The following is a 13,445-nucleotide window of genomic DNA, read 5'->3' on the forward strand; positions in this document are numbered from 1 at the left end:
AATATTAGCTAGGTGCTTTGTTAGAAAACAATGTAAAACATAGTCTCTGCAGACAGCCTGGGTGGCTCAATTGGTTAAGCATCCCACTCGTGATTTCAGCTCAGGTTATGATCTCAGGGTTGTGGGATTGAGCCCCACATCAGGCTCCCTGCTTAGTGGGGTCTGGTGGAGATTCTCTCTCTCCCTCTGCTTCTGCCCCTCTCTCAAATAAATCTTAAAAAAAAAAAAAAAAAAAAAAGGTCTCTGTCCCTGAAGAGCTCACATTCTAACTGGGTTTGGGGGAAAGCATAAAGCAATGTAATATATATTACTAAGGTATTACAAAGTTCTATGGTGGTGAGAAGAGAGCCACTAATTCTGCTTTGTGGAAGTACAGGAGATTCAAATGTGAATCTAAGTCATTTTACTTTCTCAATTTCCTCTTAGAGCACTTAAATATTTTGAAGGTACCCCCTTAAGAAACTTAAAAAATATGAAACTATATTTAATTTAAATTTGGTTGTAAACTTCAACTCCATAAAGACTTCATCCTTCAAAACTTAATTCCTAAATTAAAAAAAATACATTTCCTCATAAGAAAGTTTAGCATACATGAAAAAACCTCCAGCTATTATGCAAAAAGATCTTTTAATTGCTCTCTGCAGAAAGTCAAGCCCATATTCTGTTCCAAGAGGTTTACAATAAGTGAAAAACAATTTTTGAAAAGGGGCCAGGGGATATTATTTTCATCTTTTCTGATAAGAGTCCAGATTTAATGAATCTGGGGAAGAGCCTTTTTTCACTTATGAGTTAATGACCCTCTATGACCAGAATTATGAAGAGGCACAAAGCAATTAAAATCTCTGGCCTGAAGAAGCTTATTTACCATCTATTTCATTTGCTTATTGATTCATTCAATATAGACTACTGATGATGTGCTCTTTATAGGAAAAGAAAACCAGGCAAAAGGCAAAATTTTTCCAAATTCGTAGTTCAGAAAAAGCCAAAATTAAAGCTTAAGATATAAGCCTTTTTTGCTATTTTTTAATCATAAAACATACACAAAAATTAATATTTTACCATCTTTAAGCGTACAGTTCAGTGGCATTAGGTACATTCACACTGTTGTACATCCATCACCAGTATCCATCTCTAGATCATTCTTGTCAACCTGTAGTGAAATGCCGCATGCATTAAATAAGAACTCCCCCTCCCCTCTCCACGCCAACCCCCACTAGTCTCTTTTTTCCTCTTTTTAGATTTTATTTTTAAACAATCTTCACACCCAATGTGGGGCTCAAATCCACAATTCCAAGATCAAGAATTGCATACTCCATCAACTGAACTAGTCAGGCCCCCCACTTCTAATTTCGGTTACTGTGACTTGCCTATTTTAGGTACCTCATATATGTGGGGTCATATTTGTCCCTTCATGCCTGGCTTATTTCGCTTAGCATAATGTTCTCAAGATTCATCCATGTTGTAGCATCTAGCGTAACTTCATTCCTGTTTACGGCTGAATAATATTCCTGCATGAATGTACCACATTTAGCTTATCCATCTGTTGACAGACATTTGGGTTATTTCCAGCTTTTGGCTTTGGTGAATACTGCTACTGTGAACATGGGTGCACAAATATGTGTTTGAAACTCTGCTTTCAACTCCTCTGGGTACATACCCAAAGTGAAATCGCTGGGGCATATGGTAGCTCTGAGTTCAGTTTATTGATCTCTGCCATGGTTTTCCACATCAGTCATACCATTTCACATTCCCATGAGCAATATACAAGGTTCCCAATCTCTCCACATTTTTGCCAATCCTTTTTATTTTTTCTCTTATTTTTATAATAGCCATCATAATGTGTGTGAAGTGGGATTTCATGATTTGTTTGCATTTCCCTAACGATTAGCCATGTTGAACATCTTTTCATGTGCTTACTGGCCATTTGTATATATTCTTCAGAGAAATGTTTATTCAAACCCTTTGTATAACAAACTTTTGACCACAGAGTAGAAAATCATCCCTGGGAAATGGTGCCAGCAAAATTTCATCAGGCAGAATTAAGTGAAATCCTACTTTTTAATCTATAAAAAGAACAGGAGGATACTGTGTACTTGCTGGTAGTTATAACTCGAAAGTACAAAACGCATTGTAAAGAACAAAAATACAGTCAGTTCCTTAGTGACACTCCCTAGGATATGGATAACCCTTAGTTCCTCGCTTTCTTTGCACTTTCATGCAAAAACTGTTATTGACTACCCAATGTATTAGGTGTCTACTGCTGCTATAATAAATAACTACAAATTTAGTGCTTTAAAACAACACAAATTTATTCTTTCTGTTCTAGAGGTCAGAAGCCTAAGATCATGGTATTTACAGGGTTTCATTCCTCTAGGAGGCTTCAGGGGAGAATACCTTTTCTTCCTTTTGTCAACTTCCAGAGGTGCCTGCTTTCCCTGCTTCAAGGTCCCCTTACATCACTCTGACCTCTTGCTGCTTTTTATTTAAAAAAAATTTTTTTTTTTAGTTTTATTGATATAACTTACATATAACAGCATGTAAGTCCAGGATGTACAGCTATGAAAGGAATACCACAATAAGTCTAGTTAACATCCACCACCTCACATAGTTACGTATTTATTCCCTTGAGATAAAAACTTTTTTTGGAGCAAGAGAGAGAGAGGAGGGGCAGAGGAAGTAGGAAAAGGAATGTTAAGCAGGCTCCACACTCAAGGGCCTTAAGACTCTTAAGCCTTGGGGCGCCTGGGTGGCTCAGTGGGTTAAAGCCTCTGCCTTCAGCTTGGGTCATGATCCCAGGGTCCTGGGATCGAGCCCCACATCGGGCTCTCTGCTCAGCGGGGAGCCTGCTTCCTCCTCTCTCTCTGCCTGCCTCTCCACCTACTTGTGATCTCTTGTCTGTCAAATAAATAAATTAAAAAAAAAAAGACTCTTAAGCCTTAATAGCCTCACTCAGGGCTCTATCTCACCACCCTGAGGTCGTGACCTGAGAGGAAATCAAGAGTTGGGGGCTTGGGGCGCCTGGGTGGCTCAGTGGTTTAAGCCGCTGCCTTCGGCTCGGGTCATGATCTCAGGGTCCTGGGATCAGGTCCCGCATCGGGCTCTCTGCTCGGCGGAGAGCCTGCTTCCCTCTCTCTCTCTCTGCCTGTTTCTCCATCTACTTGTGATTTCTCTCTGTCAAATAAATAAATAAAATCTTAAAAAAAAAAAAAAAAGAGTTGGGGGCTTAACTGAGCCACCCCATCGCCCCTGAGAACTTCTTACATGATGAGAAACGTTTAAGATCTACAGTATTGACTTTCCAATACGCAATACAGTATTGTTAACTGAAGTCACGGTGCTCTACATTAACAACCTCTTGCTTCTACAACCATCACTCCTACTAACGACTCCAAACTTCTTGACTCTCATTTTTGAGAAACCATAGGATTACACCGAACGCCCCTGGATAATCTAGGTTGATTTTCCCATCTCAAGACCCTTAATCACACACACACACACAGAAAAGATCCTTAACCCCACTGTACCAAGTTCCTTTTGCCACGTGAAATGGCCTATTCACCGGTTCCAGGGATTAGGAAGGGTACATATGTGGGGCACCATTACCCTATCACAACTACTATGTGCCTGGGAGTTCGAAGCCGAAAAATGATAGCTTTCAACATATTCCGCAGAGATCACTTCTTTCTTCCTTTAACCACCCACCTCGTTCACCAGTAGTCAGAATGCGTTACCGGCTCTTGAATCGTAGAACCAACTAGTTCTTTGATCGGAGTTCTGCTGATAAAAAGAATCACAAAGTCACAGCTGCCCCCCTTTATTACTGCCGTTGTTTTGGTAACGACTTATAAGATAATTGAAGCCACTTTCCCAACTAGCCGCTGTACCAACTAGGTCCACCGCATTGCCATTAGTAGCGGGGGTGGGGGTGGGGGTGGGGGGCAGTAGCGGTAAGACCTTAACGGTGCGCTGGGCAACTAACGGCCTCCAAGCCTCATTTCTTCACGTGCGCCTTCCCACTCGGAGTCGCGGGCCTGACTTCCCCCTCCCCGACACCCGCAGTGGGGCGCGGCACAGAGAGCCTCTCTAGGCCTCCGGCCGGCCCACCGCGCTCTATGACGCCCCCCCCCCCTCCCCGCGCCGCGAGGGGCCACGAGGAGCCGCCGCGCCGCACGTTTGACCCCCGCCCAGTTCCCGCGGTACTCGCGACGCTCCCTCTGCACCCCCCACCTTTCCCTTTCCGCTCTCTCCGCCTCCGGAAGCTCGAGCCTTGCCGCTGGGAGCCGCGTGTGGGGCGTGCGTGCGCGCGCTAGCGCGTGCGCGCGACTCTAGAACGCCGCTGGCGGCGCGCGAGACGGCGGCGACGGCCACAGCACCCAGGTAAGCGGCGCGCGAGCAACCCCTTCTTCCCCGCCCGCCTCCCTCGCCTCCGTTTGGGGGTCCATTTCCTGTCTCCGGAGCCCAGGCAGCGGCGAGTCCTCAGGGTCGCTGTGAGGAATCCAGCGCGGGAGGTTAGGAAAGACGGCCTGGCCGGGACCCCCACCCCTTTGCTCCGTGGGCGCTGCTGCCCAACCAGCCTCTCCAGTGGTGGGTGTAACCACAACAAAGGCTTCCGAGCCCGCGGCCGGAGGGTCCTTGGGGCCTCCCGCACCTCAGCCGGCCCCTGTGGGAACCGCCCGGCCTACCCCCAGGGTGCGTTCGGGGATGGCCCGGGGGCCGGGGTCGGCCCTGAGTCAGGAAGTGGGGGTAACTGGGAGCCGGGTTCGGGTCGGCGCCGCCCACCTCTGAAGACTTGACTCTGAACTCGGGAGCCTGAGGGCGGCCTCTCAGTTATCTTCTGCTGCCCTGGGGGGGCGGGGAAGGGGGTGGTCAAGAAAAGGTGGTGAACGGACCCTTGACTCAAGTCCTGGAAAACGGATTTTTACTTAGGGCCGGAATTTTCATACCCAGTCGGTTACCTTATTAGGAGCGTATTATACACCTAATTTCAGAAATAATGTGATGTCACAGTAACGAAATGACAGTTTGAAAAATGCCAGATTCTTATTTGGTATTTGTATCTTTAAAAGCATTAGTATTTCTGTTGCTGGCTCTGCGGGAGTTATACAAATGGTAAGTGTCCAAGTGACGCCCAGGCAGCTTTTGACAAATAGAGGTTTTCACTGAGCCCCAGAAGAGTTATTAAATGAATTATCATTTCATTTCTATCCTTTCCCAATATGTTGTAAAGAGAATCGTGACAGTCCTAAGTCCACATTTTCATTTTCCAATGTTAATTGAATCTCACTAACTTTGAAATAAAAGTTATGGGAAGGATTGCCTAGTGGGTGGGATGGTTGGATAATTTTTTCCATAAATTCAGTTAAATCACCACAGTGCTTAAATCCTTACAATAACCCTATCTGTTGGGTATTATGCCTGAAAAATCTCCCAGGTGTTTCGCCACCTCTCATGAACACTAAGTAAGGTGGGTCCTTAACAACCGTTGAGGGTTACATCAACCATGTAAATACAGATCAGAGGATAGTTAATTCTGGTGTGTGTGGTGGAGGTATGGGTGTTGGAGGGGAACAATTGTGGAAAACTGTCAAGGGAATTAGCTCAGGGAAAAGCAGTGAATTTTCTGCTTACGTAGCAGAAAATCTTAAGCCTCCTAGCTCCAAACTCCTTCATCAGATAAACATTCTTTGAATGTCTAATGTTAGAGTTCCCAGTTTAGTAAGGAGATAAGGCACGAAACTGTTAGCTATGAAAAACGGATTTCAAAGAACTATCTAATTATTTGGATTACAAATATTTGTTAGGATTTAGACCTAGTTGATAAAATGTTATGGTTGGGAAAATCATGTCCTCCTAATGCATGAATTCCCTCTGTAGCATCACAAGTGGACATTGAGCTTTTGCTCCAAAATCTATCTAGTGACTCATGGCTCATAATCCTAGAAAGTAGCCCATTCCATTTTGAGCAATTCTGATGTTGATTTAAGAAAAGGTTTCTTTAAAAAAAACAAAAAACAAGTTTTGTTTTTTCTTTTTTTAATTTTATTAAGAACAGGTTTCTTATAGATTACATCTGTTGATGGAAGTTCTACATCTGTAACTACAAATAACAGCTCTAAAATCTTTTTTCATATCACAGTCCTTTATCTGAGCATACCCTTTCTCTTAACTGTTACTTTTACTAACTATGAATCCCTTGTTCTATAAAACATTGATCATGACTTAGATTCTAGACTCTTCACCATAGCACTGAGAGCTAACTGCTTTATTCAAGAAGTAGTTTGACCAAGCAGAATGTAATGCAGGTTACCCCAAGATTGCATATTGCTATCCTGGGATGACTTAAGAGCATTTTAATGTTTTGGTTTCTCAGTCATTCTTTTGCCACTTGGTAAGCTCCAAGTCTTTTTTCAGTGAACGTTCTTTGAACTTGGGCCCCTCAGTGCACCTGCCCTACTCACCTTCCCTCATTCTGTGTCTGTGCTATTATTGTGTTATTATTTGGCAGTTTCAGAGTATACCTCCCCATTAGGTTTTTGGCTTATTCATTTTCCTTTGCTTGTTTCAATACAGCATAACCAGTAAGACGGCTGACTCTCTGGACTCAAATCCTGACTCTACTGCTTTCTAGCCACATGGTCTTTGAACATGTCAGTTAACCTCTGTGCTTCAGTTTCCTTGTCATTACCAGTATTAAATGGTCAGTGAAAATAATCAGTGGCAAATGATCAATGAAAGAGTGCTTAGAATAGTGCTTGGCACGTCATAAAATCTCTGTGAGTGATAGCTTTTTTTTCCACTTATCCATTTGAATCCTTAATTTCAACTATCTCAGTTTTTTTTTTAATTCACAAATTTGATAAAGCTTGAAATCATAAGAGGCATACTTGACACTTATCAGTTTAAATTATTAAAGCCATTTGAATTGCTAGGTCTTAGTCTCTTCATACCTAAAGTAAGGTGGTAAATTTTTTTCCTTTCAGGACTGTTGGGAAACTCTAAGGGTATGGAAGGGTATTAGCTCTAACTTGAATTATTTTGCCATGCACCTTCATAGGGAACTTTACGTAGGTCTTACCCAAGATTATCAGGGATCGCAAAATTGACTTGATATGCCAAACACATAAAGAGGAGGCATGTTGGAAACATTTCAAATTTAGTGACTTCCACAATTGTCACTCCTTGTCAGAAATACCTTTGTAATTCACTACCGTCTTTGGACAGGTGGTTTGGTCACAAGCTCAGATTGGGATAGAGAGGGTCATAAGTTAAAGTTCTGAATTCTTGTTACCTAGGTTAACACTTTTTAATTTACTCAAGGCTACCACTGGTTTAGTTTGTGGTTCCCATGAGGTTTTTTTCAGTTTACTTTGTTAATGGAAAATTGCTACATAGCAAATAAATTCCAGCAAAATGTGTGGCAATCACATGTGTATCTAATTTTAACTGTACAGATCCTCTTTTTCTGCACAGAACTGTTCCTAAAACCGTATTGCTAAATAGATCCCGTTTTCCTTTAAAAGTCCCCTTGATGAGAAGATCTTGTTATCTTGCAGTTTATTATTAGATAAATCATAGATATCATAGCAATGTATTTTAAAGATTTAAAAAAAAAACCCATATCTTAGTTAAGGACCTTATTTTGAAGCAGAATAAACAGTGATTAATAACATGATCTTTAAACTTTGCCTGCCTGCCTGCGAATCCTGGCTTTGCCACTTACCAAGCTGTGTGACTCTGGGCAAGTTCTTGCTCTGCTTCATTTTTCTCATTGGTAAATGGGAATGATAAAAACCTCTTAACCTTAAATATGTTTTAGCTCTTAGTTGTACTAGAATAGTAATACTAATACCAATGAGAGTTATGTTAGTGATTTTGTGTATTTCCTGAAAAACAAGTTTTTCTGAGGCATGATAGAATGATTTGGTGATTTGTTTTTGAAAGAGTTGTTGTTGTTGTTGTTTTTTAAGATTTTGTTTATTTATTTGACAGAGATCACAAGTAGGCAGAGAGGCAGGCAGAGAGAGAGGAGGAAGCAGGCTCCCTGGTGAGCAGGGAGCCCAATGTGGGGCTCGATCCCAGGACCCTGGGATCATGACCCAAGCTGAAGGCAGAGGCTTTAACCCACTGAGCCACCCAGGCACCCTGAAAGAGTTGTTTTTTAAACTAAACTAGGGAAATTTATGCTCCAGGCAATTCCATAAAACCATTTGTTTTTAAATTTTGAAGAAACTTAAAAAAACAATTTTTTTTAAAGATTTTATTTATTTATTTGACAGAAATCACAAGTAGACGGAGAGGCAGGCAAAGAGAGAGAGAGGGAAGCAGGCTCCCTGCTGAGCAGAGAGCCCAATGCGGGACTTGATCCCAGGACCCTGAGATTATGACCTGAGCCGAAGGCAGCAGCTTAACTCACTGAGCCACTCAGGTGCCCCATAAAAACAAATTTTTTAAAAGATTTATTTATTTGACAGGGAGAGCACAAGCCAAGGGGAGCAGCAGGCAGAGGCAGAGGGAGAAGCAGGCTCCCTGCTGAGCAGAGAGCCCAATGCAGGACTCGATCCCAGAACCCTGGCATCATGACCTGAGCTGAAGGCAGCCACCTAACCAACTGAGCTACCCAGGCATCCCAAAAAACAATTCTTTTTTTTTTTTTTTTTTTTTGAGAGAGCATGGGGAGGCAGGGGTGGAGGGAAGGGCAGAGTGAGCAGGACAGAGCTAATCTTAAGCAGGCTTCATGCTCTGTCTCATAACTCTGGGATCATGGATCTCACCACCCTGAGATCCTGACCTGAGCAGAAATTGAGAGTCAGACGCTTAACCAGACTGAGCCACCCAGGCAACACCCCCCCTCAAATTTTTTAAATCACAAAGGTATTTTTAACCATGTAATAAAGTGAGAGAGAAAAAAAAATTTACCTGTAACCCTTTTTTATTCCATCCCTTGGTATTTTGGATCAAAGAGTTAATTACCTTACAAAAGAGGGTAACTTTTGGGAATTTAATGGCAAAATAATGTAAGAGCTGGCCAGCCTGCAGTGGCTGTTTTGATTTATTGGTTTCCTTTTTGAACTCAGATGAGCAGAGTTGTATTGACAATGATCAGTCATACTCTTTTTTTATTTTTATTTTTATATTTTTAAAATTAAGTAGGCACTATGCCCAACTTGGGGCTCCAGCTCGCAACCCAGAGATGAGGAGTCATATGCTCAAATTGCGGAGCCAGCCAGGTGCCCGTCAGTCATACTCTTTGTGATGTGGTGACCCATGATCCCAGGCCTATGCCAGGTTCTTTATTTTTACCTTCTATGGGCTTCTTCACCCTCATTCCTCCTCTTCCCTCACAGCCTCATACTCTTAGCTGTTTATTAGCTAAGAACTGGTCCTTCCAGGCCATGCTATGTAATTTTGTTCCCATGAGGAATTCAGTATCATGTGTGTTTTAAGTTTTATATAATTGTTCATTTAATTCTCTTTAGTAAATATTATTTTTGTAGATCTTAGCTCATCCTTTTTGACTGACATATAGTATGTCAGATACAATATTTTGCTTATTCATTTTCCTCTTATTAGACTTTGCGTTTTTCCTAACTCATTGCTGTTAGAAACAGTAGTGCTGTGATGAACATCCTTTACATGTGCCCAGAAATACAGTTCGTAGGTGGCAAAACCAAGTTTGTGTCTGACTCTGTTCATTCTTTTTCATTGTGCAAACTCCCAGTCTACTTAATTTATTGCAGGGACACTATATAAAAACAGTAATGGAAATATTAAAAATGTAGTGAGATTGTTGGTTTTCTTCAAACAGGTCAACTTAATTTTGCTCTTTTCCCCCCTGGTTTTTATTTAAATGCGTAAATTGTATTATTAATCCGGTATGGATAAACAGTTTTGTATTGTGCATTTTTCATGCTGATATATCACCTAAATCAGGGGTCCACAAACTTTTTCAGTAAAGGGTCAGTTGATAAATATTTTAGGCTTTGTGATAAATATATTGTAGTCTATGTCACAGCTACTAAACTCTACAGGTATAGTATGATAGCTGTCAGAGACAATATCTAAACCTGTGGCTGTGTTCCAGTAAAACTTTATTTACAGAAACAGATGGCAGGTCAGATTTGGTTCATGCACAGTAGCCTGCTGACCCCTGATGTAAATAATTTTTTTAATGGATCATAGTATTTTTTCATTTAAGTTTTTTCAGTACAGGTAATACTATAATGCATACCATTCTTTCTTTTTAGTACTATATTCTTAGGATGAATTTCCGAAGTGAAGGTACTGATTTAAAAGGCTGATGGGTTTTTTATGGCTCTGAAAATTAATAGCCAAATGCCAAGGAGATAAGTTTCAGTTTTTATAAATTAAAAGAGTAGACTTTAATTTGACCTCTAAAACCTATTAAATATCTTTGAGGGTTTGTGGAGAAGGCATCCTTCTGTTGATAGAGTTTTGAAACTTACGAGGGCATTGATCTGTGCTATGGGAAATAATATTTCTTGTATTTATTGTTTAGGTATAAGTTATCTGATTTTTCTTTAAACTTTTAAGATCTACTTACATATCTTTTCTCAATTTAAATATAATAATGTGTTAGAATTTTAAAACTCACTTGTACTAACCATAAGAGACTCTTAATCTCACGGAAACAAACTGAGGGTTGCTGGGGATTGGAGGGGATAGGGATAGGGTGGCTGGGTTATGGACATTGTGGGGAATATTAGAGTATTAGTGCTATGGTGAGTGCTGTGAAATGTGTAAGCCTGTACAGACCTGTACCTCTGGGGCAAATAATATATTATATGTTAATAAATAAAATAAAACTCACTAGTACTTTGATTAATCTTCACTTAGCTTGATTTTCCCTGAACATTCTATACCATTTGCAGACTGGCAAATTTAATTTATATGAACAGCACAATTACAATTTTAGTATATTTGATTTTCTCAAGTACCTTGGACATCTGGCCAGGGATACTTATATATCTAATAAAGGAAGTCTAACTAAGCACTTAGACATTTTTAATAAATCTGGTAAGTTATTAAATTAAATAAGCATCTAAAAGTTGATTTTGAATAGTTAAGTTTTTATGTTTATTATGTCAGAATCTCTTAAATTCTTCAAAACCTTTAAGGCAGAGTAAGTTACCCAATGATGATAAGATGTATTACCACACATACCTCTCATCTGTCTTATTAACCTATTGCATTAGTACTGATAGTTTGAGTTTGGTTGATTTTTAAATCATGTTTGTACTTGTTTTATAGGTTGCAGGATCACTTAAGCAATAAAAGGCTCCAGAGTATCATGGTTGATTGAGAATACAGATTACATGTTTTTTTAATTGTCGTAGAATTAATCATAATTTGAGTATACTGAGTGCACAATTGGATTGTTGGCTGTATATTATTATATGTACCTTTCCTTTAATGTACCTCATATTATTTGCCCTTTTGAATATCATTACGATTTTGAATATCATATAATAGCTTTCCATGGAAGTACTTTTTCATTTTTAAGAGTATTTTGTGTGTTTTGTTTTCCAGTACTAAATTTTCCAACTTGGACAGTGGAAACCCCTCCTTTTTTTTTTTTTTTTTTTTTTTAAGATTTTATTTATTTATTTGACAGAGAGAGAGATCACAAGTAGACAGAGAGGCAGGCAGGGAAGCAAGCTCCCCGCTGAGCAGGGAGCCCGATGCGGGCCTTGATCCCAGGACCCTGAGATCATGACCTGAGCCGAAGGCAGCGGCTTAACCCACTGAGCCACCTAGGCGCCCTGGAAACCCCTTTAAACTAGAGCCTTTGTTGTATTATCACGGTATCAGGCATATTTGAATACTGTACCTTCTTATAACAGTAAGATCTTCTAGGCCCTTGTTTTTCTTTACCTCCAGAAATAGTCATTACAGTTTTTTGACTTATGGTTTTTTTTTGTTTGTTTGGGGTGTGTGTGTGTGTTTGTTTTTGTTTTTGTTTTTTAAGTGGAGAATAGTATTAGAGGTCAAATTCTAAATTCAAGATGGCTTAGCTGATTTGGGGGAGGTTTAACACCATCCCTTCTTATTCTAAACTCTAATTGTACTTATTGAAGGCAGATTTTCCTTAGGGTTCACCTAGGTGTATGGCTATTTACTGAGGTATATGTTTGTATAAACTTGCCTTGAGTACTCTTGTGAACTGAACTTAAGTTTCACATCACTGGTACAATTTATTGTTACCCTTGTGCCTGATTATCACTTACTGAGTTACTTTTTTTTTTTGGTGGCTCTATTTTTTTGTCATTTCTCTGTAATCAAATGTCTCAGTTTGGGATATGTAATTACTATAAAAAGTGAAAAGTACTAGGAAATTATTCTTTAGTTTGATGGTAACACTGGCCTCTTTTTCAGATATATTTTTACCACCATGGATCGGTTTATAGATGTATCAGAAGGTGAAGTGGACCATTCCTTCTTTGACAGTGACTTTGAAGAAGCAAAGAAATGTGAAAGTAACACAGTTTTTGGCAAGCAAAATGATGACCCTGAAGAGAGAATAGATAAAGATACGGAAAATTCGAAATTTGGAATACAAAAAAAGGAAAATGAAAAAAAGGAGGAAATTCCTCCAGAACACTCTGTAGAAAATGATAATATGCAAACCAGAAATTCTTTATCATTGACCACTCCAAGATCAAAAAAATTGTGGGATGCTACAACAGGGCATAAAGTACACTTGCCCACTCCAAGGAGAATTCCTAAAATTATAAAAGAAGGTGAGGATGATTATTATACAGATGGAGAGGAAAGCAGTGATGATGGGAAAAGACATGTCAGGTCCAAGTCAGCTAAACCATCTAATAACTTTAAGAAAAACATAAGTAAAAAATATTCCAAAAATAATTCCTCTTCCTCCTCTTCTTCTCTGTCTTCCTCATCTTCAAGTTCAGGCACAGATTGTTCAGATGCAGGGTCCGATAACTGTATTTCTGATTCATCGCCATCATTAAAGAAACGTCTATGCGGTGTAACCCACTTATCACCAAAACAGAAATATAAACCAGGAATGAAATCAGCAGGAATACAGCCTTCAAGTACTAAACCAAAAGTCAATGATTACCCTGAGGAATCGGAAGATACTGTGACAGATGTCACTCCACTGTCAACTCCAGACATCAGCCCTGTTCAGTCTTTTGAACTGGGAGCATCAAATGATCAAAAAGTAAAAGTTAAAAGGCAGGAAAACGTGAGTCAAGAAGTATATGGAAATGTTGAAGATTTAAAAAATAATTCAAAATCTTTGAAATCAACCAAAAAAGGGCAAGAAAAACATGGGCCTGATCTCACTTCAAAATCTTCAGTGTTAGATTCCAATTCAGACCACAGATACAAACAAAAAGCCTTACATGACACAATGGATCTCAATCATCTTTTGAAAGGTAATTTTCTTTTTAAAAGCTATA

At 39.9% G+C, this 13,445-nt stretch overlaps 1 protein-coding gene across 3 annotated transcripts in view; it reads left to right on the top strand.

The window, feature by feature from the left end:
- Nucleotides 1-4,237: 4,237 nt before the first annotated feature.
- The window catches only part of CFAP97 (cilia and flagella associated protein 97), a 37,597-nt gene continuing 28,389 nt past the window's right edge, over nt 4,238-13,445 (top strand). The window contains exons 1-2 of one of the 3 annotated variants that reach the window (XM_059155831.1): nt 4,238-4,377; nt 12,394-13,421. In XM_059155831.1, the coding sequence (XP_059011814.1) occupies nt 12,410-13,421 (1,012 nt within the window). In that variant the 5' untranslated portion in view covers nt 4,238-4,377; nt 12,394-12,409. Of the gene's footprint in view, nt 4,378-4,402; nt 4,585-12,393; nt 13,422-13,445 lie in introns of those variants that run through there. The other 2 variants (XM_059155832.1, XM_059155833.1) reach the window with 2 other exon arrangements.

The sequence above is a fragment of the Mustela lutreola genome, chromosome 18 (genome assembly GCF_030435805.1).
Source record: "Mustela lutreola isolate mMusLut2 chromosome 18, mMusLut2.pri, whole genome shotgun sequence".
Classification (NCBI taxonomy): Eukaryota; Metazoa; Chordata; class Mammalia; order Carnivora; family Mustelidae; genus Mustela; species Mustela lutreola.